At 37.9% G+C, this 25,333-nt stretch overlaps 1 protein-coding gene across 1 annotated transcript in view; it reads left to right on the top strand.

The window, feature by feature from the left end:
* Positions 1-25,333, top strand: part of FAF1 (Fas associated factor 1) — a 504,460-nt gene that overhangs the window by 106,370 nt on the left and 372,757 nt on the right. The window contains exon 3 of the mRNA XM_075555846.1: positions 12,572-12,618. Within this exon, the coding sequence (XP_075411961.1) occupies positions 12,572-12,618 (47 nt within the window). The remainder of the gene's footprint in view (positions 1-12,571; positions 12,619-25,333) is intronic.

The following is a 25,333-nucleotide window of genomic DNA, read 5'->3' as shown; positions in this document are numbered from 1 at the left end:
TAGGAGTGTTTTCCTGTCCAGTGTGATGGGGTGGCATACCTTGGCCCCAAAGTCTATTTTTGGTACTTGCTCAGGACTTCCTTGCTCTGCTCTCCTTGCTGTTCTGTTGCACGACTTTCGTATTTTGTCTCAGTGTGATGGGGTAAGATTGGGCGTAATTCCAACACTGTAGGACTATGGGTCTGTCAGGGGAAACCAGCATTATGGGTCCGGTAGGTGCAATTGTACAGCAATAATAAGTAAAGATCATAGTAAAATTATAGAGAGCATGAGAGAAAGAAGTATTGAAATAAATGGAGTCAGACACGGTTCATGGCAGCATGCTCACCTCAGCCCCTCCTGATGGTTCACGTGGAGGGAGAGAGCGATCTTTAATGCTAGCCCAGGCTTTTTATATTCTCTGGGGACATGCAAGCCCCCAATTACAGGTGAGGACATACATCACAGAAAGGGTTGTGCTATAGGTAATACAGTAATGAGAGGGGGTGGTCTAGGGATTGTGGGTATACATATGATAAGATGTGCGGATAACTTAATTTTGGATGTCAGGAAGCCAGTTTGGCCTGTTCCCTGACTCAACTGATAGAGATCATTATTGGTAGGGTGTGAACGCTTGGTCACAGGCCTCAGGGAGAAATAGTTTATTGTCCCCAGTAGCAGGGAGCTGAGGCCTACCCTGTAGTCTGGTGACTAACTGCCCTGGGGGAGGATGTCTGTAAGCGTCTGACCTCTCCCCATAGTGGGTCAATGAGGGATGTCATGTGTCATAGTGGGGCTGGCCATATGGTCCTCTCTGTCCCTTGGCTGCTTTGAGTGTGGATATCATCCTCAAAGCTTGCTGGGCCAGGTTGTGCTCCACTCTCTCTTCCTCCCCCTGAGCTGGTGTGCTCTGATTAGACATGTCCCTCTCCCTGAGCCGTAGCTTCAGTGCTGTCCTCTGAAGTAAATTCTTCTGGGGAGAGGGGCAGCCGTCCAAGTAGTTACAATTGGGGTTGGCCCCAGTTTTGGATATTTTACCTTTAATTCAGCTTTTCTCCTCAGTAGTTTTAACTTTATGGGTGTAAAGATCTAGACATAGACATTCTGGTAGAACAGTGGTTAAGGTGCTTACAGCTAACTAAAAGGTAGGCACTTCAAACCTACCAGCTGCTTCGTGGGAGAAAGATGTGGCAGTCTGCATCTGTGAAGATTTACGTCTTTGGAAATCCCAGCCACTAATTCTATTCTGTTTTGTAGGTTGCTCTGAGTTGGGATAAGCTAGAAGGTGGTAGTTATAGACACATATATAAATACACATCCCTGCATATGTGTTATATAAAAGGGGCTTCAAAATGTTAATGAGAATTCTATTATCGTTTAATTCTACTTTTTCTACAGAAATTTCAAAGTGTGTGTGTGTGTGTGTGTGTGTGAGAGAGAGAACGCGCGCGCGCGCGTGAGAGAGCGCCCCCTGCTGGCTTAGAGGTTATGTGTTGGACTGTTTGAAACTGCTCCAAGGGAGAAAAACAGGGCTTTCAACTGCCATAAAGAGCTACTGACTTCAAAACTCCCAGGACAGTTCTACCCTTTTCTGCAGCATCGCTATTAGCTGGATTTGACCCAAAGGCACTGAGTTGTGTGTATTTGTACTGGTCTGTGCATGTATATATATATTTGTAAGTCAAAAGTGTTGCTATAAAATCATAGACACCTTTATTAGCTGAGAGTTATTTTGATATTCCTTCCATCTAGATCTATATACTTCCGAAGATAGGATTTTCATGTCTCTAAACTATTATCTGGGAGTTCTGGTAATGTAGTGGTTACTGGATTGGCTGCTAACCAGTAACAAAGTCAGCTGTTTGAAACCATCCGGTACTCCTCAGGAGAAAGATGAGGCTTTTTGTTCCCCTAAACAGTTACAGTCTTGAAAACTCACTTGGGCAGGTCTTGTCAGAAATTGCCTCAGTGGCAGTGACGTACCCATTGCTTGAAGAATTCTGCTGTCTTTGATTTACACGGCAAATGGCAGTTTTGTTATGACATCCTTAAGATCAAATCAGTTCTTCCCCCTCCCTTAAAATATTGCATTGGTTTAACACAGCATCACCATCATTGAAGAAAGTGTAAGAGAGAGGGGAAAACTTTTGGCGACTTTATGTACATCTCTCTCTCTTTTGAGCAATCAAGTGAAGATAGTATCTTTTAAGTCCGAAGGATTTCATTATTCCTTTGCATCATGGAATCCTGAATCAAGTTTCCAGCCACATGAAAAAATCAAATGATGAGCTATGATAAGCTGGTCACTTTGTGTAATCAACCAATGCAAATCACATTCCTTCTAAGTCCTCTTTGTGTTTTGGGAATAAAAATATAAAGAGTCTAGACCAGGGCTTGAATTTAACTGATCCAGAAGATATCCTCAGAAGTCACTGTTTTGATTGGATCTTGCTCTTTGAATTGTATTGGTAAACCCATCACCAATCCCTTCTTAGGATTCATTCCATGAAGTTATCCTCATTGGCTTTGGTCTTTCTTAAAAGACTGAGGGCTAGATCAATCCTTTGAACTTGCTGATCTTTGCACAACACTCAATGAGCAGCTTCCTAAGGCAAAGATGTTCACTTACATTTGAAATTCCAAACTACCTGAGATCCTAACTTCCGTAGCTATTGCATCCCTGGGAATTTTGTAGTTTTCAGCCAGCTTTCTTCATTTATCAAGGTTGACAGTGCTGTCTCTCTTGGCTCTACTTTGAGGTCTTATTTTCCATAAATGTTTGATCTGCATAAAAAACTGTTGTGTTTGTGGGATATTTAAAAACTTTTTAATGGCATAACATTCCCATAAACTTGTTGCAAAGCTTCAGTTATTTGTGAAAACATCCATCATGGCTAACTGGTATTAGACTTTATCTCAAAATAACTTTTATCCATGGCACAAAAGTTATTATTTTTAGACTAAGACAAGTATATTAAACAGGGCTCTCTAGAGAAACAAAACCAAGACACTTATGATTTTATATATATGTGGATATATACAATATATGAAATAATTAGCTTATTAGTCTGTAGAGCAAAATAAATGACTCAGTGCAACTCACTTCTATGAGACAGCTGACAGGGCCGCCGGGTGCAAGTCAAGGAAGCAGACAGCTTAGTCCTCTGTAGAGCAAGGCAGGTCACCAACAGTCAGCCAGATGACAGGGTCCGAAAGACCCCGTCTCAAGCGATGTATACTTCAGTAGCTTGGCAAAACAGGTCTTGAAGGAACCTCAAACTACAGTGAAACAGTCCATGGATTAGGTCTCTCATAAGTAGTGTAGCTTGCAAGTTGAGGCAGAGAACCAGCTAAGGCAGCTGCACACTGATCTGGTCCTCAAAGAGCAAGAGACAAGAAAGATGAGGCTGGACAGCTGTTTACACCTCCCTGCCCTTCAGTTAATCCCACTTGTGTTCATTGGCCAGGTTGGCGCAATAAACCTACCTACCTCTCACAACAAGTATATCACTGAGAAATACCTTACTGAGAAAATACATTACTGAGAAAAATCATCTATAGATTGCAGAGACAATGTTTAAACACATTTTATGTACAATAAACTTATGGGTATATTAACTGGAACTTTGTAGCAGTTCTTTTTGGCTTTGTGTGTGTGTGTGTAATGGTAATTAATATTTTTGTTGTCTTTGTTAATTTTCCTGCTGTTACATAGAGATTTATCAGAAGACCTTGAAGTACTTTCATAAGCGAATAGGTCCAAAGTTATATGGATCTTGTTGTTCAAGGAAATCATTTAGCCTAGACTCCTTATTTTTTACAGATTTGGTAACAGAAAGGTCCACAGAGATAAAGAAACTGGCCAAAAGTCAGAAAACTTGTTTTTGAGCAAATCAAGAGTATGAACCTAAGCTAAGTCACCTGGCCTCTCATTTAACACTTCTCTTCAATACCCAAAGCAGTAAAAACAAATGGAAAAGCATACCCTCCTACTTCAGATAAAAAATAAACACATTTAGTGCGTTTCATGTGTCAGGTTTTATCTTTAGCAGTTTATATTCTATTTCCCCTTTAATTTTCATAATACCACCTTGCCAATAAGTACTTTAATTTAATTTAATTTAATTTTATTTTACAGCATAGGAAGTCAACTAACATGTATGGGTAGGTATTGATGTTAGTTGCTATATTGCATTCTAAATTTTTTGTTGTTGTTTTTAATTCTTTCCCTCTTGGGATGCTAAGCAGCGAAGAAAAGATTTAGGTTTACTGAACTTTTGATTCTTACCAGTCCAGAACCTCTTCCCTTCAATATGGGATGTGATTCATAATTAGGGTTTAATTATTTATGATGCTTTATCTTCTGATAATACTAATTATTTTCTGAGTTAAAATGTCTTGGTTGTCATGTGATTAGTGGTACAAAGACATTTCCAAGTAGACAATGATTTATGTTCTATGAAATTATGTGCCCTGGTTACACACATGTCACTCACTGCCACTAGTGTGCTCTCCCTTGTCCTATGTGTCCTAGTTTCTTTATTTCTCTCTTTCAGTCTTTCCTTCTCCATCTTAACTCATTCTTTCTCTTTCCAACTCTGTGTGTATGTAAGTGTGTAAGTTTCAGTCACCTGAAGTGTCAAGGGGGGGCTTCAAAATTTCACGAAAAATGAAATTAAAATAGAATTTCCCCTACATAAAACCAACGCAGTAGTTTTGGCCCTTTAGCATTTTGACCTCTGGGTGCTAATATTTAAACAATGTACAAATTAAATGATAACTTGTTAGTGGAGAGTCAACAATTGGAAGTTAGAGCCGAACTACTCACATTTACTGGTTAAAATTATTGTATTGCAGATTGTGATATGAGAAGGGCTTCAAAGAGTTTGTGGAAAAATTATATTTTAATTATCATCTTTTAATTCCACCTTTTAACAAACCTTTTGAAACTCCCTCCTTTAATAGCCTGCAGGCTATTTTATTTTGTCATTTTAGAGAGCATCATATTCACAACACTCGTTATGTTCTAGAAAATCAGTCAACTAAGAGCTATGGTGGGTGCAAATAATATATGGCTCTTGTTTACTGGAGGTTAGCGTATTGAGACAAAATTATGGATATGGTAGTAAAAGGATTAACATTCTATAAGATAAATGTATACAAACTAATGTGCTAAATATTATTTTATGGACTAAATGATTCTTATGTAGTCATTGGCTGCATAAAGTCTATTAGGACAACATCTAACCACATGTACTTCCATGGTCCCAACCATAATGATTATTATAATTACCATATATACTTGTGTATAAGCCGTTTTTTTTTAAGAGCACATTTAAATGCAGTTTTTATGGTAAAATTAGATACTTCAGCTGATATTTGGGTCGGCTTATACTCTAGTATATATAATATTGTATGAAAATTTTGAGGTGTATACAAATATTTATAAAAGCAAGTGGACACTATTTTGTGATACACATAAAACCATTATTATTGTATTAGGTTAAAGATGTTTTAGTCTATCTGAAAGTGTTTCCTTAATGTTTTTTATGCATTGAAAGGTACACAATCCCCAGGTTATGAATGTCTGAGTTACAAACAAGTTCTACTTGCCCTTTAGACTAGTTCTATCAGGGCCACTGTTAGAAAACACGAGTAGACCTGAAATTTTACTATTTGACTCAGAACAAGAAAACTTATGTATGAAAGCCCAGGAATAGGAGGCTCAGAAGAGGCATAATAACCCTTTTAGCCTGATGCACGGTACTGGATTACGGACAGGACTGCAGGAGAGCAACATTTAAAGCAGCATGGTCGGCCATCGTGTTTGAGTGGGCCATCATTATATCCCATCAGGGCTGAGTTGCTGTAGACTGCAGTCAGAATTAGAGGGCAAGAGATTTTGGTTGTTATGCAACAATACTACCCTTCTTCTATAAGGAGATTTTTTTTTCTAGCAAGGCTTTGATCTGTAATTTTTTTTCTGTTCCAGCTGTTTTTCTAGTTCACTGAATCTAAAAAATTCAGATCTATTTTAGTGACCTTTCTTGGCCATGACTGAACTTGGCAGAACAAGTTCAAAGTTTTGAAATAATAAATCCTGAAAGATGTAGGAGAGAATCCTCTTCTTACCCAGGGTTGTCTGTATATCATATACTAAGTCAAACATTGGCTAACTGATATTAGATACAAACCATTCTTAACTGTTCTTACTTATGTGCTGTATATAATTAACTTAAAGACCGACTTAGGTGTTGAACTCGTTGAGACTACCTGTATATCATCTGGTATTTGTGCAACGTCCAAGTCACGTAATGCCCTAATTCACAGAATGTATCTTATGAAAAGTGTCTTCCAACAGATTTTTTTGTTGTTAGGTACCATTGAGTTGATTCCCACCCATAGTGACCCTGTGCAAAACAGAACAAAAACATTTCCTGGTTCTGTGCCATTCTCACAATTGTTCGTATGCCTGAGGCCATTGTTGCAGCCACTGTGTCTGTCCATCTTGTTGAGGGCTTTCAATAGGCAGTTAAGTCTTGAGAGAGAGTTAGAATTATAAAGAATGCGGCAAGACATGTAATGGTCCTTATGCCTATGGGAGTGGGTGAGCCTGTGTACTATTGAGAGAATTACCAAGATTTAGGATATGTGGCTGAATATAAAGCAAATCATTTTTCTAGTGACAGAATATCATTTGGCCAATTGTGAAATATAATTTCGTACTTATTAAAAACATTACTCTGCGGGGAGTGGGGAGGGAGGGGAAAAAAGAGGACCTGATGTAAAGGGCTTAAGTGGAGAGCAAATGCTTCAAAAATGATTAGGGCAAAGAATGTACGGATGTGCTTTATACAATTGATGTATTTATATGTATGGATTGTGATAAGAGTTGTATGAGCCCCTAATTAAAAATAAATAAAAACATATAACTTTTCACATGCATCTTGAACCTTAACATTTTTTTCATTAACAGAGTTAATTTCTCAATTTTCTAGAGCATGTGATCTTAATTTTTGGGTATTTTAAGATAGAACACTATAATCTAGGCATTCAAGACACTTTTACCGGAAATTAGTATCTCAAATCATAAGTATTCATTTGCTGTTTATGGGCTTCACAGTGAAACCCTTTCAAGTGATTATTAATGGGCTTATTTGTAATAGCTTCTAAAAGTTTTAATTGTGAACTTTTATCTCTCCCAAACAGTTATGAAATCTGTGTTCAATTTCTTTGTTCTCTTTTTAATTGATTCCATCAGATACGCTCTTTTCAATATCTAAAACTAGTATGACCTGAAATTGTTTTAGGCTATTTGACTTTTCCAAACAGTTTGTATTCTTCGAATGAACTACTAAAAGATACAACTATACGTTCACTTCTTATTCTTTTATAAAAGGTATTTTAGGGTAAAGAACTTTATATTCACTGTCATCTAAAATAGAGAAAAATATTAGAAAAAAGATGACAAAAAAGGTCTAGATGATGGCATTTGAGTAAAGATTTTAAAGGAAGTGAGTAAGCAGGTACTGTGTTCTGGTTCTGGAGTCTTCTAGCTTTATGAGGGGTAAGGATAAAGCTGATTTCTGTGAGGTTAGAGCTGAGCCACCTCTAATCTCCAACTTCACCAGTTCTGACATGACATGTCTTCGTCATGGCACTCTCTGCTTGGTTCTCTAATTCACTGTAATGGCTACTCCAAAACTCAGACTAGACACACAATTATAGGTTGTATTTGGTTATAACTCAGGTTTAGGATCAATTTGGAAGTAGTAGAAACAGCTCAGAAGATAGGGTATAGTTTGTTAATCCGGATTGTTTATAACTAAGACAGCTCTTAACGACTTCTCAGTCTTCCATACATGTAGCTTTCACTCTTGGCCTTTACTCTCAGTCCCACTAGGTCCTTCTTCCCTATTTGGTCAAGTGTTGTTAAGTGCCATTAAGTTGGCTCTGACCCATAGCAACACTGCACAACTGGACGGAAATCCTCACAATTGTTTTATTCCTGAGCCCAGTGATGCAGCCACTGTGTCAGTCCATCTGGTTGAGGGTCTTCCTCTTTTTTGCCACCCTTCTACTTCATCAAATATGATGTCCTTCTCCAGGGTCTGGTCTCTCCTGACAATATGTCCAAAGTATGTAAGACAAAGTCTTGCCATTCTTGCCTCCAAGGAGCACTTTGACTGTACTTCTTCCAGTACAGATCAGTTTGTCCTTTTAGCAGGCCATGGTACTTTCAAAATTCTTCTCTAGCACCACAATTCTAATGCATCTGTCCATCAACTGTCTTCCTTATTCAGTGTTCAACTTTCACATGCATTTGATGCCATAGACCATACCATGTCTTGGATTAGGTATGCCTTAGTCCTCAAAGTAACATCTTTGCTTTTCAATACTCTAAAAAGGTCTTGTACAGCAGATCTACCTAATGCTATTTGTCTGTTGATCTCTTGACTGATGCTTCCATGGGCATTGATTGTGGATCCAAGCAAGACAAAATCTTTGACAACTTCAACCTTTCCTCCATTTATCTTGATGTTACCTATTGGTCCAGTTGTGAGGATTTTTATATTCTTTACATTGAATTGTAATCCATACTGAAGGTTGCAATTCTTGATCTTCATCAGCAAGTGCTTCAAGTCCTCCTCACTTTCAGCAAGCAAGGTTGTGTCATCTGCATACCTCAGGTTGTTAATACGATTTTCTCTAATATTGATGCTCCATTCTTCTTCATATTAAACAAGTATGGTGATGCACACCTTTCTGGATTGTAAAGTATGCAGTATTCCCATGTTCTCTTTGCACAGGTGCTGCTTGATCCATGTACAAGTTCTACTCGAGCACAATGAAGTGTTCTGGAATTCCCATTCTTCTCAAGGTCATCCATAGTTTATTATGGTCCACACAGTCAAATGCCTTTGTATAGTAATTGAAACACACGTAAACATCTTTCTGGTATTCTTTGCTTTGAGCCAATGATTATCCTTGTTCCGTGCCCTCTTCAGAATCCAACCTGAACTTTTGGCAGTTCCCTGTCAGTGCACAGCTGTAGCCCTTGTTGGATGATCTTAAGCAAAATTTTGCTTGTGCATGATACCAATGATGTCATTCTGTTGGGTCACCTTTCTTTGAAATGGGCACACATATGGATCTCTTCCAGTCAGATGGCCAGATAGCTGTCTCCCAAATTTCCTGGCATGGGCTAGTGCTTCCAGTGCTACTTCAGCTCTCTGCACCATTTCAGTGGGTATGCAGTCAATTCCAGGAGCACTGTTTATGGCTAATGCATTCAGGTGCAGTTTGAACTTCTTCTGTAAGCACCATTGGAATGCCAACTAGTTCTTTTTGGTACAGCAACTCTGTATATTCTTTCTATCTTCTTTGATGCTTCCTGTATTGTTTACTCTTTTGCTTGTAGATTCTTTCAAAATTGCGACTTTAGGCTTGGGTTTTTTTTCCTGAGTTCTTTCAGTTTCAGATATGCTGAGTGTGTTCTTCCCTTTTGGTTTTCTAACTCTAGGGCTCTGCACATTTCATTATAATATGTAGAGCTGCCCTTTGAAATTTCCTATAAAGCTGTTTGACTCCATCATTTCTCCATTTGCCTAAGCTATTCTATGATTAAGAGCAAGTTTTAGAGTCTTTTATGACATCTACGTTGACTCCTTCCTTCCTTCCTTCCTTCCTTCCTTCCTTCCTTCCTTCCTTCCTTCCTTCCTTCCTTCCTTCCTATGACCTTTTTTGCTTTCTTCATGAATGATGTCCTTGATATCCTCCCACAGCTCATCAGGTCTTCTGTTAGTGTTCAAGGAATCAAAGCTATTCTTGAGATATTCTTGAAATTCAGATGGGATAGACTCAGGGACATAATGTGGCTCTTGTGGACTTGCTTTCATTTTCTTCAGCTTCATCCTGAGCTTACATATGAACAATTGATGGTTTGTTCCACAGTTGGCCCCTGGTATGGTTTTACCTGCTAACATTGAGCTTCTCCATTGTATCTTCCCACAGATGTAGTCAATTTGATTTCTATGTTCCATCTGGTAAAATCAATATGTATAGTCTTTTGTTTTGCTGGGCGAAAAAAAGTATTTGCTATGAATAAGTCATTAGTTTTTCAAAATTCTGTCATGCTTAATTTCTGTCACCAAGTCCATGTTTTCCAACTACTATACTTCCTCTTTGTTTTCAACTTTTCATTCTAATCACCAATAGCCATCAATGCATCTTGTTTATATGTTTGATCAATTTCCGACCAAAGTCATTGGTAGAATTCTTCAATTTCTTCATCAATAGCTATTGTGGTTTGTCGTTAAATTTCTATAGTAGTTGTATTGAGTTTATTCATTTGAAGGCGGATAGATAAAACCATATCACAAATAGCCTTGTGCTTCTTGTTGGATTCAGCAAGATGCTTTCTGACAAGGAATGCCATGCCATTCCTCTTGATTGTAAAAAAGGCATCATTTTCTCATTCCAAATGGCCAATATCAGTTCATTTCAGCCAATGCCTAAGATATCAATCTTCATACATTCCATTTCATTTTTGACCACTTTCAATTTGTCTAAATTCATACTTGGCATATTCCAGGTTCTAATCTTTAGAAGATTTTTGCAGCTGTTTCTCTTTATCTTGAGTCGTGCTCCATCGGCAAATGATCTGAAGGCTCCACTCCCACAGGCTTTACCTGACTCACATCACCATGGTCAACTCCCCTCCAAAGATCATCTTCTCTTCAGTCATATTTTGAGTGCCTCTGTACCGGAGGGATCCATCATCTGGCAGTATCTCAGACAATGTTCTGCTTCCTTTATTTAGACTTTCAGTACTTGACAGTGCTCTGAAGCCACACATGGGGTTTTCAGGGGTTTCTTCCTCCAAGGTGGGGAGCCTAGTCCTGTGTTGTCTGTTCTTAGTCTGGAAGCTTCCCTGAAAACTATTCCATTTGGGTCTTGCCCCATCAGGAAATAAAGATCCTGAAAGTGCTACTCCCACAGGCTTTACTTGACTCATCACCATGGTTGACTCCCTTCTTCCAAATGAGCTCTTCAGTCACATTTTGAGCGCTCTCCAGCCCATCTGCCTGCAGTATCTCAGACAGCATTCTGCTTCCTTCGTTTAGGCGTTCAGTATTTGAAAATGCTTCGAAGTTATGTGTAAGGTTTCAGTGGCTTCTCTCTTACACGTGGGGAGCAGATTCCTTTTTCATAGTCTGTTCCTAGTCTGGAATCTCCACTGAAACCTGTTCACTTTGGGTCACCCTGCTGGCATTTGAAATACTAATGACACAGCTTTCAGAATTACAGCATCACACCAGTCACCACAGTTTGACAAAACTGAAAAGTGGTGGTCAGCAAACAGCTTGCTCAGTTAAATGCTTGAAGGTGCCCCACTCAAAAAGTGAGCCTTCTGCAATAAGACATTCAACTTTCTCGCTCTTTAAGCTATAGGAAGCCAGCTTTGTCTTGTGTTCTGGCTCTTGGTTGTGCTGCTCCTGAACCTGCTCCTCCCCCTCTCCCTCTGTTGGCATTGTGGCTCTGCCTTGTGGATTGATCAAAGAGGTTCAGCATGCAAGGGCATACATAGTAAGCTCCACTCCTTGTGTTCCTTTTTGATGGTAGCGAAATCTCACTTCCTCCTTCTGAGAATAACTCATTTTAAACTTAGCAGGATGCCATAACTGACTATCCTCATGTTAGAGTACCATACACCCTATCTGCATGTCCCTGTTTAGTCATTTGATGGGAGTTATAAAGACTATATGGCTAGCAGGAGCTGAGTCAGATCATTCATTTCACTACAAGGCTGGCTCTTTGATCTTCATCAGTATGAGCTTCAAGTCTTTTCAGCAAGTAAGGTTGTATTATTTGCATATCACAGGTCATTAATCTTCCTCTAATCATAATGATATGCCCTTCTTCAGATAATATAGCTTCTTAGATTATTTGGTCCCTAAATACTTGCTTGCTTAATAGCCTTCAAAGACATCTGGTGTTTTGAGTACTTGGTCACAGGCTAACTTTTTGATGAATTTCAGGAGTATTTTATATAAGGAAGCTTCTCTGCCTCGTGCCTCCATTTTATAACCTGATGTAGTTGTATTATATTTACCCAAGAACTTTTGTTTCAACATTCTCTCTTTCTCAATGTTCATTTTAGGAATAAGAATTTTTTAACTTGGAAAAATTAATTTAACCCTTGAGCTACCTTTTGATTTCCCATGGAGGTTTTCATTTGTGATTTAGGACTTGCTCCTCTACTCTGTCTGAGTGAGGAAATAAGGCTAAAAAGATAACATTAAGATACTTGTTTAGACATCATACAGCAACATTGCCTTTGAGGATGTTCTGTTTCACTGAAGACTGGAATGAACTTTTAATGATGTAAGACTTAGGAATAGTAAATGTCCAATGCATGTAGAAGAATGGTTAATAAAGTTTTGTATCTTTAGGGAAACATTTCATATTTAGTTTGAATTTTTCAATCTTTATGTATTTCTCTTTATAATTCACCCCCCCCCAAATTTAAGAGAAACACTAATAACATTTTTCTGTTCCTTTAAATGGCCTTCTCTGTTTTTGTTTGCAGGCAGCTATCAATGGTGTAATACCCCAAGAAAATGGCATTCTACAAAGGTATGTTATAAGGCACTTAGAAATTTTAAGAGATCAAAAAGAGTTATTAATTATATTTTGTTTGACTATTTAATAGGGCATTTGAGTTGTGGTATAAAAATTTATTAATAAGTAGTTATTCTTTAATAAATTTTAATTATATTCTCTACAGTCTTCAACTTTTAACTTGTTACTTTATTTTAGATTGAGTAATACTATCTCTTGAGGTGGCTTTTAAAATTATTTTAAAAGAAAACTTCTCTAAGTTATCTTCTGATTTGTAAAACAGTAGTAATTGAATTATTTCAACTATTGGCATTGAGAAAATAAGATATGGTTTCACAGTCCCAGAGTATAAGGGTGCACCCTCCAAAAACCTGGAAAAAACCCTCCATTTTCATAGTACGAATTTTTTCTGCTAGGTAAGCATTGAACAGTTTGCTTGTAGTGCACCCAATGATGCTGCCTGGGGAAGTTCTCTGATTACAGTTAATTTTTTCATCAAAGAAATTTCACTCGAATCTTGGTTTTTTTTTGTTTGGTTGTTTTGTGATGGCTGATTTAAGAGAACAGCAAGTAGCTGTGAAATTTTATTTCCTGCTGGGGGGCAAAACTACCACAGAAACTTGTGATGTTTAATACCGCTCACAAGGACAGTGCTATACAAAAAACTCAAGTGTACAGTGGCTTTCTTGTTTCAAAAAAGGTGGAATGTCAATTGTCAACAAACCTCTTTTGGACATTCATCAACTTCCCAAATGGATGAAAATATTGACTCATAGTGAATTTGGTTCATTCCACCATGTCAGACTGTTAATCAAAATTTCTCTTTAAAGGTTCTGAAAAGATAGTGTAATAATGTGTGACAAAAAAGGCCTGATTTGTGGCAGAGGGGGGACTGGCTTTGCCACTACAACAATGCACTTGCTCACACAGCCATCTCAGTGCACCAGTTTTTGGCAAAAACCAACATGCTTCTATTGCCCCACACATCTTACTTACCTGACTTCATTCCATGTGATTTCTTTTTGTTACCATGAATGAAGAGGGACATGAAAGGACAGCAATTTTATGATGTATAAGAGGTGAAGAAGAAAACGAGAGATGCTGTCAGCCATCTAAATAGATGTTTGAAAACTTGTTTCCAAGAATGGAATTGCAGAATTGACAAATGTATTAAGTGTAATGGAGAGTACTGTGAAGGTTATAAGGTTGTTTTGTAAAAAAAATTTACATATATAGCTTGGAGGTGGAGGGGATTTTCAGGGTTTTTTGGGGTGCTCTCTCATATGTTCATCATTTGACTATATAGGCTTTATTTCTAGTCTTACTACAACTCCCTCCTCCCCCTTCCAATTTGGTTTATAAATCAAGTACATGATAACTTGTGACAATTTAAATAAATCCTTAATAATAAAACTTCACCAAATTCTGAATTATTTTCCCTGAAGAATACAGTACTAACACGTGCAGTAGTCTTCGTGGTTTTATGTTATCCAGAAGATAAACTTAGAAGGTGGCACCATGAGAGCTATAATAGTTACAAAATAATGTTTCAAGTTAAAAATGAATTTGTAACATTTTTCTCCTTAAAATAGTAGGCTCTAATTCCGGATTATAAGAACATACTATAAAGTCACAGGAGGTAAAACCACACTCTTTTCCAAGAGTAGTTTAATTAGAGTCAGTTTCTCTCTTACAAACAAGATATGTTCCTGTGTGTTTAAGAATTTATAGGTAAGTTGGAATAGGTGCACATTTCTTATTTATTCTTTAGTGAAAGAAAAAGGTTTTTCTATTATATGATTTAAAAGCTATTTATGTAGCAAGTAAAGGTGATAATGATGAATTGGTTGTGAATAGAGGTTAGTTAGTTCAATAGATTGAGCATGAGGACAAATTAATGTAACATTAAAAAGCAAGCAGAAATTATCCTAAATTGGATATTTTGTCCAAAACCCAAGGGCTGCCTCTACTTGATTTCTTCCATTAACCTCTCTATTCAAGCTGTGGCTTGAATCAGATAACTTGATTTCCTAGTCAAAGAATCATGATCTGCTAAGTGCAGATGAGGCAGAAGGAACAGCAGACTAGGAGTGAGTTTGTTTGGGAAATAAAGGCCTAGGCACAGCATAAATGAAAGACATCCAAGATTGTATAGAAACCATAATTTAGGACTTCAGCAAATTATAGGGCACTTGTATCTCTCCCTCTTTTTTATTTTGATTGTTGTTGTTTGGCACTGTTGAGTTGGCTCTGACTCATAGCGACTCTTTATCCAACAAAATGCAACACTGCCCGGTCATGGGCCAGCCTCACAGTTGTTCTGCTCTTTGAGCCCATTGATGTGCCACTGTGTCCACCCATCTTGTCGAAGATCGTCTTCTTTTTTGATACCTCACTACTTTACCAAGCATGATATTTTACTTTTTTATGGTGAAATCAATTAACAATACCCCTATCATCCTCAACTTCTTTTAAAAATGTGTTAGGAAAATTTTATCCAGAATAAATGTGGCCGATTTCCAGAATTTTTACCCACTTTTTTGGGGGTGAGTGGGGCGGGGCTAAGTGAGAGGGCACTGGCTTCAACAGTATTTGTGTTGAAATCATTGTGTAGTAAAGAAAACCAAATGCTTACAGGAACTTTAAAAATGATATTTTCCTAGTTTTAGAACATTTTACACTGCTAAACATGGTTCCAGTTTTATTCTTGAGCAAGTGTTATTGCCATTTTATGTGCCAATTATTTTTGCTGTGGGCTCAGCTGCTTGGTGCTTAACATATATTGTATATCTCTTACAATTAATAGTATTTGCTGTGGGTGAACTGTGGAAATTCCCTCTCTAGAAATGTCCCCTCTCTCCTGGCACAGATGGTACTCTCTGCTTCAGTTTTATTTGTGACTAAAATCCAGTACTGAATTGAGTTCTAATAAGATTACTATAATAATATTTGAGGTTTGACTTTCACCAGAAAGATTTTTGTAGTTGCTTGTTTTAAAGGAATCATGCACTCACTTAAGAAAATCAGTTATATTTAGTAGTAGTCGTCCTTTAAAAATCTCATTCCTAACCTTGTTTTTACCTTTTAAATCACTGTGGACTTGAGATATTTAAAAATTCCTTTATCGAACAGAGGAAAATAAATGTGGGTTCTTTGTACTGTATGATAGGCTGAAAGTGACTGGTGCATGCAGGTAATTAGAGATTTTGTTTAAATATTTGATTTGTGAGTAAAATTGAATATAATGTATGCATACAACTGACTCTTAATTTGCCAGTTTATCCATTAACACAAGGAACAGGTTTCAGATACCCTGTTGTGTTGTGCCACCGAGTTGGTTCTGAATCATGGTGCGCATACTCACTTATGTTTGAACTCACTGTTGCAGCCACTATGGTCTGCCCGTTGTGTGAAGGTCTCCCTCTTGTTTGCCTACCAAGCATGATGTCCTTTTCTAGGAATTTGTCCTTCTGATGACATGTCCTAAATATATGAGATGAAGGAGCATTCTCACTGTACTTATTCCAAGACAAATGTTTGTTCGTAGGGCAATTCATGGTGCTTTCACTATTCTTCACGAGCATCATTATTCAGATGTATCAATTTTCTGTTTCACTCTTCTTATCCATTGTCTAACTTTCATATACATACCAAGGCATGAGTCAAATGCATCTTCACCCTCAAAGTTACATCCTTGTTTTGCAAAACTTTAAATAGGTCTTGTGCAGCAGATTTACCCAGTGCAGTGCATCACTTGATCTCATGACTGCTGCTCCCATTAGCATCGATTATGGATCCAAGCAATCTTTTCTCCATTTACCATGATGTTGCCTATTGATCTAGTTGTGAGGATTCTTTGTTTTCTTTACATTAAGTTGTACTAACTGAAGGCTGCAGTACTTGATTTTTGTCAGCCTGTGCTTTAAGTCATCTTCGCTTTCAGCAAGCAAAGTTGTGTCATCTTCATATCACAGGTTTTGAATAAGCCTTCCTATAGCCCCAAAGCCACAATCTTCTTCATAGAATCCAGCTTCTTGGATCATTTGCTCAGCATGCAGACTGAATAACTATGGTGAGAGGATTCAACCTCGACACACACCTTTCTTGATCTTAAACCATGCAGTATTCCCTTCTTCTATTTATACACAAGCTTCTTGATCCTTATAAGTTCCTCATGAATGAGCACAATGAAGTGTTCTGGAATTCACAATCTTCTCAAGGCTGTCCACAGTTTATTATGTTCCACACAGCTGAATGCTTTTGCATAGTAAATGAAACACAAGCAGACATCTTTCTGGTATTCTCCGCTTAGAGCCAAGATCCCTCTGACATCAGCATTGATATCCACCCCTTTTTCTGTCCTCTTTTGAACCTGGCCTGAACCTCTGGCAGTTCCCTGTCAGTGTACTGCTGCAACCATTATTGGATGATTTTCAGAATTTTACTTGCATGCGAGAATGATGATACTGTTCTGTAATCTGAGCACTCTATTGGGTGACCTTTTTTTGTAATGGACACAAATACCGATCTCTCCCATTCATTTGACCAGGTAGCTGTCTTCCAAATTTCCTGGCATGGGCTAGTGTTTCCAGTGCGTCTACAGCTCTCTGCACCATTTCAGTGGGTAGGCAGTCCATTCCTGGAGCCTTTTGTTAATACTTCCAGTGCAATTTGAACAACTTCCGTCAGTATCATTGATTCCTGCTCATATGCTACCTCATGAAATGCTGGAATGTCGCCTACTACTTTTTGGTACAGTGACAGTGTTTACCCCATCTTCTCTTGATGCTTCCTGCCTCATTTAATATTCTGTCCACATAATCTCTTATTATTGCAACTTTTTTTCTTGAGATATTTCAGTTTAAGGCATGCTGAGCATGTTTTCTTCCCCTTTTGGTTTTCTAACTCTAGGTATTTGCACATTTCATTTTAACTTTAATAGTTTGCCTTGGTTTTCTTGAGCTGTCTTTTAAATTTTTCTATTCAGCTCTTTGACTCCATTATTTCTTCCTTTTGCCCTAGTTACTCTGATTAAGAGCAAGTTTCAGGGACATTGAGGTTTTTCTTTCTTTCCTGTCTTTTTAATAACCTTCTGCTGTCTTCATGAATGATCGGCTCCATGTCCTCTCGCAGCTAATCAGGTCTTCTGTCATTAGTGTTCAGAGCATCAAAACTGTTCTTGAGGTATTCTTGAAATTGAGGTGGGATAGACTCGAGGTTGTATTTTGGCTCTTGTGGACTTGTTTTAATTTTCTTCAGCGTTGACCTGAAGTTTTATATGAGTAATTGGTGGTCTGTTTCATAGTTGACGCCTGGATTCATTTTAGCTCCTGATAATGAGCTTCTCCATTGTCTCTTCTCACAGATATTTCTGTATATCCCATTGGGAGGAGTCCATGTGTATAGTCACCTTCTGTGTTGTTGAAAAAGGTACTTGCACCAAACAATTCGTTGGTCTTTCAAAAATTTCCGCCATGTGTTCTCAAGTTTCTATCATCAAGATCATATTTTCCAACCTGTTCCTTCTTTGTTTCCATCTTTTTAAATCCATTCACCAATAATTATGAATGCATTTTGATTGCATATTTGATCAAGTTCTCATTGAAGAAGTCAGTAGAGTTCCCGTCACAAACAGCCTTTTACTTTAAGGTACATCTTGGAATGTCCTTTTAGATGATGAATGCTATGTCATTCCTGTGGATTGTGTCATTCCTGACATAAGACACCATATTATTTCCTGATTCAACATGGCCAATACCAACCCTTTTCAGGTCATTTAGAATATTTATCCTTATGTGTTCCATTTCATTTTTGATGGCTTATAACTTTCCTAGATTCATACTTTGTACATTCCAAATTCTGAAGACTAGTAGAATTTTGCAGCTGTTCTCACTGTGAGTCATACTCTGTCAGCAAATGAAGGTCCCAAAGACTTGACTCCTCCCATAGGCTTTACTCCGTTCTAGTCATTGTGGCTCACTCTTCTTTGAGAAGGCAGCTCGTCAGTCATATTTTGAGTGCCATCTGACCCGAGAGGCCCATCTTCCGGCACTGCCTCTGACAGTGTTCTGCTTCTATTCATTAGGCCTTCAATATCTGACAATGTTTCGATGATGTTCATAAGTCTTTTTATTAGTTAGTATCTTGGAAGTGGACAACCTGTCCTTCTTCATAGTCTGCTCTTAGTCTGGAAACTGTTGAAAACTGTTCACTTAGAGTTACCCTGCAGGTATTTGAAACACCATTGGCATAGCCTCCAGCATCATAGCAACATACAAGCTACTGTAGTATGACAAGCTTATGGAACTTTATGATAGAAAATAAATTTCTACAACATTGTTAAGTATGTTGATACTTAATTCCTTTGAACAGAGGTGATAAAAATTGTGCTATATACGGGCAATACACTGTCTTAAAATATATGAATTATTTTAACATGGAGAAATATTATTACCTTGTGCTTTTAAAAATATCATTTTTTGGGGGCTCGTACAATCCTTATCACAATCCATACATACATCCATTGTGTTAAGAACATATGTACATTTGTTGCCATCATCATTCTCAAAACATTTGCCTTCTACTTGAGCCCTTAATATCTGATGCTCATTTCCCCCTTCCCTACCTCATGAACCCTTCATCATTCATGTATGATTATTTTGTCATATATTACACTGTCCGACATCTCCCCTCCCCCCACCTTCTTCTCTGTTGTCCCTCCCCCAGGGAGGAGGCTATACGTAGATTCTTGTAATCAGTTCCCCCTTTCTACCGGTACCACATTCTCTCCACCCTCCAGGCATCGCCACTCTCACCACTGGTCCTGAAGGAGTCATCTGTCCTGGATTTCCTGTGTTTCCAGTTGCTATCTGTGCCTATGTACATCTTCTGGTCTAGCCAGATTTGTAAGGTAGAATTGGGATCATGGTAGTGGGGGGGAAGAAGTATTTAAGAACTAGAGGAAAATTTGTTTGTTTCATCGTTGCTACCCCGCACCCTGACTGGTTCATCTCCTCCCCACAACCCTTCAGTAAGGGGTGTCTAGTTGGCTACCATTGGGCTTTGAGTCTCCACTCTGCACTCACCCACATTTTCAATGATATGATTTTTTGTTCCTTGATGCTTGATACCTGATCCCTTCGACAGCTCGTGGTCTCACAGGCTGGTGTGTTTCTTCCATGTGGGCTTTTTTGCTTCTGAGCTAGATGGCCACTTGCTTATCTTCAAGTCTTTAAGGCTCCAGACACTATATATTTTGATAGCTGGGCACCATCAGCTTTCTTCACCACATTTGCTATGGACACGTTTGTCTTCATTGATTGTATCAGAGAGGTGGGCACCCATTGATACGATTTTTAGTTTTTTGATGTCTGATAACTGGTCCCTTCTGCACCTTGTGGTCAGATAGGCTGGTGTGCTTCTTGCATGTAGGCTTTGATGCTTTTCAGCTTTAGATGACCGCTTGTTTATCTTTAAGCCTTTAAGACCTACCTTGTGTTTTTTAAGTGTTTTTGGAATCAGATTTTATGTGTGAATTCAAAAATAAGAGTCTGCAATTTAAAAAAAACCATTAAGTGCCAGGGACTATGGTAGACAACGAATTTAATACTCATTACAGTCCCTCTTTACAATACTCAGTACTCATTTATTGGTTCATTGCGTTCATTGTTGGGGTGCTAACTAACGGAAAGGTTGATGGTTCACACCCACCACTCACTTGCTAGGAGAGAGGTGACAAAGCTACTTTGTCCTATAAGGGTGCTATGAGTTGGAGTTGACTGGAAGGCAGATTTTAAGAAAAATGTAATATTTGTTACAAATTATAAATGTTTATCTTTTACACATAAGGAATCTAAGATTAGAGAGATTGTATAAATTATCCAAGGTTAAAAGTCCAATGGGTGAGAAAGTCTCGAATATGTCATTCTTTTTTTTTTTAAATTTTAACAATTTATTAGGGGCTCATACAATTCTTATCACAGTTCATACATATACATACATCAATTGTATAAAGCACATCTGTACAGTCCCTGCCCCAATCATTTTTTTCTCTTTTCTTTTTTTACATTTTATTAGGGACCCATACAACTCTTATCACCATCCATACATATACATACATCAATTGTATAAAGCACATCCATACATTCCCTGCCCCAATCATTCTCAAAGCATTTGCTCTCCACTTAAGCCCCTTGCATCAGGTCCTCTTTTTTTTTTCCCCTCCCTCCCTTTTCCCCCCTCCCTCATGTGCCCTTGGTAATTTATACATCGTTATTTTGTCATATCTTGCCCTATCCGGAGTCTCCCTTCCCCCCTTCTCTGCTGTCCCTCTCCCAGGGAAGAGGTCACATGTGGATCCTTGCAATCAGTTCCCCCCTTCCAACCCACGAATATGTCATTCTAAAGGCAGTTCTCTTCTATATATTTTTGTCTTCTTCAAGGTCAAGAAATCAGGCATGTAACAACTTTTGTTTTAACAATTTTCCTTTCATTTTACTCACAAGCTTATTTAAAAAACACAATCTGGGTTGCCCCCACCCCTACCCTTTGGAGTTGTGGGGAGTGTTACATAGAAGTTTTAACATGGGTTCGACTTTTAAAAATTGAAATAATAATCAAGTGTAGAATTCCTGTTTACTTTGCTTTGTTCAGTGCCTTCCAAAAGTCTGTGTGCTGTGTAGAGAAAGCTGCTTAAGATACAAACAGTCCTTCAGTTGAAGTTCAGATGTAAAAATAGACTTTTTGTCATAGAGCTTCTCTAGCAATCAGTGTCTTTATTGGATTATTTAATTATTTTGAAAAATTAGAAAAGAGTAGTTAGGATGTCAAATTAATAGCAGCCTACCACTCCTCATACTGGAGAAGTAAGGCAGAGAGGTTGGGATTAATGCCATTTTGAAACCCAATGGATGTGGGAAGGGTTTTTTTTGCTCAGCTGATGTTGGTACTTCTAAGAGTGTGCAACAAAACTTTTGAACTGCTGGAAGAAATTCGAAAGTGACCCCATGGCTGATATTGGAATAAAATGCCACTGCTTGGTTGGTTAGTCATTGCTAGGATCCCTGGTGCTATAGTAGGATTTGTATTTGGCTGCTAACCATAAAGTCAGAAGTTTGAAACTAGCAGCTGCTCCAAGGGAGAAAAATGAGATTTTTTTTTAACTCTTGTAAAGATTTATAGTCTCAGGAACCCACAGAGTCAGTTCTCTCCATCCTATGTAAATCAGAATTGACTCCATAGCAGTGGATTTGATTTTGGGCGAGTGAACTTTTGATAAAACAAATATGCAAATGGAAAGAAGTGTGAATGTATGTGTACCTCCACTCATGAACACATATGTGTGTTTTCTTGATGCTATACTCTTTGTATTTGTCTCCGGTCATAAGGTTGAATTAATTAACATTTTCCCACTATTTATATACCCTCTACCCATAACCAGCTTCTCAGGCTTCTCATTACTTGATGGGACATCTCAAACTGTCATTCTTTAAAAAGACAGAATCCTCACTAGAACTTTTTTTGGTTGTGGTTAATGGCAGTTTTACATGAACTTTTATTATTGGATAACTCAGTAAATCTCCACTGCTCCAGATATAGTGTACTATGTAGCAGCTGTTACTCACCCCATTTTTTTTCTTGGTAATCAGATCAGTCATCCTAGCCATAGCCCCTTTCTTTGTTAGTTAATTCAGTCCAAAGTGACATAATTACATCATCAAGCTCTAATTCAATGGAAGTGTTGTGAAAATATTGCACCCATGGGAACTATGATCTCTGAATCCTCAGAGCCCAAAGTTGAGAGAAGGAACATTTTGGTAAATTATAGGCATAATAAGAGCCACTCTTACCACCTACTCTCCCCAGACCTGTGTTTCTGGCAAATTGAAAAAGTACTATGTTTGGTTTATTAATATAAAGGATATTCCACATTATTTGTAGCAGAGCATCAAGTTTTGAGAGTGTTATTGCCTGTGTTGGAACGGAGTTTTTTGTTTTGTTTTTTAATATGGCTTTCCGTACTTTTTTGAAGCTAGCTACTCTTGGATAATGGTATACATGAATGCTATACTTCTTTTGCTTTGAAAGAGTTCTTCATTAGTACTGATGTCATATGGAAAACTATACATCACAAAACTTTTGGTGAATTCATAGATGTCAGGGCAAGAAGAAACATTATCATTAGAGAAGGCAATTTCATATTCAGAGTAGTGTTTCTTTCAGTGAGGATAAATCATTGCTCCCTCCATCATGTGAATGATCCATTGTCTCTGCCTTTCATAATTAGGCTTTCAGTTTCCCTAGCTAGAGTCAGTATTGATAATGGAATATTTCTATTTTGTTCCCCTACCTAGCCTCCATCCCATTTGCATGGCAATATTATACATTAATGTATTGATTGGCACCAGTAAAGCAAGGGAGAAAAATGGTTTGACACCAAGAGGAAGTAGTCATTTTTATCCTAATTATTGAGAGACTGTATTGTATAAATGGAAGTTAACCCTCATTCATATGGGAAACAAATGCACTGGTATTTTGAGACTTTTCTCCTAGATCCATTTTCATGTATTTTCCTCAGACATCCTGTCATCCAATTTCCAAGTTATCAGTTGTGAAACCCACCTCTTGACCATGACTCAGTACAGATCAGTACTCCAGGCTAGTTCTCATTCCACATGAAGTGGTCATCTCTGGTACCAGTAATATTGGGTTTTCCATTGGAAAGATTCCCCCCCCCCCCACTACTGTCTTTCAAGGACATCTCTGTGCAGTACTGCTGCAGGTGTCTAATTTTGGTTGGTATCAGCATGTTGCACTGAATCATTTTTTCTCATCCCAGTTAAATATTTTTCTTATTTATTGATGTGAAGTGCAAGACATAGCAATAGGTCTTTCACCTTGACATGCCTGACTATTGTACCTCCACAAACTTTACTAAGATAGTAGGCTCCTGCAGTTTTATGAGGTGTATCTCCTAGTTGCTAGCATGCATGTGTGTTGTTTACCAAAGTATCTAAGTACTTGTTATTTCCTGCTCTTCAGGACTAATCCACATTGTCATTAATGTAATGTTGTTTTGTGGAATGTCTAGATCAAGATTTCTCAAGACTAGATTAGAAGAAAGAACAAGAGTTTATATACTCTTCAGGAAAAGGCCAAAAAACTCAAACCTAATTCACTAACAGTGAGTGAAAGTATATTGTTTATGTTGCTAGATTAAAGGAAAGTCCTTTTTGTGGTACATGCAAATTAGTATGGAGATTAAGAAGTGTTCACAAGATCATTTGCCTTGTGTTATCCTATACAATAATGCATTAATACACTAATATGAGAAGTGTACCCATTACGGTGTCTGTTTTAATGATACTTTCAGGACATGGAGACATAACTGCACAGTGACTTATGGACTCTTTGATTATTAAATGAACTTGGGTCAAAACTTTATTTGCTACATGAATTATATCCCTAGGATTTAGCATTATTTTAGACCTAGGATCAAGTAATGCCCTACAGGTACGCTAGTATCAATCAGTCCATACATTGTATGGGAAAATTTATAATACTTGTGACGTGATTGCATGGTTTATGAGAGAGGACCAGGCCTCTTCTTTAATTCAAGGATTTATATTTGCAAACTAACTTAGATTTGGAGACCAGGGGTAACTGGAGCTCTTTATTGTGGACACTAAAGTCAGGATTTATGGCACCAGGTGTGGGGTTTCTACAGTCTTAAGAGTATAGATTAAGTAATATTTTAGTAAACTTACTGAAAATATTGTTATAAATATTAATGAAAATTTCTGTAGTGGACTGTAGCATACCAATAATCAGGAAGTGGAGTGGGCAACATTTTATTCTGTTATGCATAAGGTTACTATGCATTGGAGTTGCCTTGAATCCAACTAACAACAGTAAACGATTCTGCAGGTTAAAACCTTTTGGTTGCCATTTTTTGTCGATGCTATCCATTAAGATATTTCCTCCCACCTCTTCTGTAGAAGTTTGGTTCTAGCATTTTACTTCTGCCACTTAGATGGGAGTTTTTCTCAGTGGTGCCATCTCAACATTCCACAAAAGTCAACCTTTGCTGAGATCTTCAGGAAGGCAGATTCTCTTACGAAGGCATTTCTCGATGTTTTGGTAAAGACCGTATCCTCTGGGACCTCATGGACAATGTCGTAGGCATATATATACATGTAGGTACATAGTAAGTTTGCTCCAGCATTCCTTTCTTTAGACATTTGGATTTATTCTATGTTGTACCCTAGAATTCAGTCATCTTACCCTCATTAAATGCAACTCACTTGAGATACAAATCTCATTCAGCCAACAATCTAGAAGATTTTTTAGCAGTTTGAGTTAGCATGCTTTATTTGGCTCAATCCAAATTCCTTTGACCAGATTAGTTACCTGTCATTTGTTTCTATACCTATCCCCAAGGTTTTTGCTGATAAATTTATTAAAATCTTAGCATTATTTTGAGCACATTTCCTTTCATTAAGAGATTGAATTTGTTCTCTCATAGTATCTCTAAATCTGATTTTAGAGAACAGGACTAATGGGAGGTTGGTTTTGATATCCTCTTTTAAGGTAACTGTGTTAGACATTGGACTTCTAACATCAAGCCTGTAGATCAAACTCGTCACTCACAATGCAAGAGAAATATGAGGTTGTCTTCTCCCCTAAAGATAGTCAGTAACCCTGTGGAGGGTTGCTATGAGTCAATATCAAG

Source organism: Tenrec ecaudatus, chromosome 1, assembly GCF_050624435.1.
Source record: "Tenrec ecaudatus isolate mTenEca1 chromosome 1, mTenEca1.hap1, whole genome shotgun sequence".
Lineage (NCBI taxonomy): Eukaryota > Metazoa > Chordata > Mammalia > Afrosoricida > Tenrecidae > Tenrec > Tenrec ecaudatus.
This window is presented reverse-complemented; position numbering and strand designations above follow the sequence as displayed.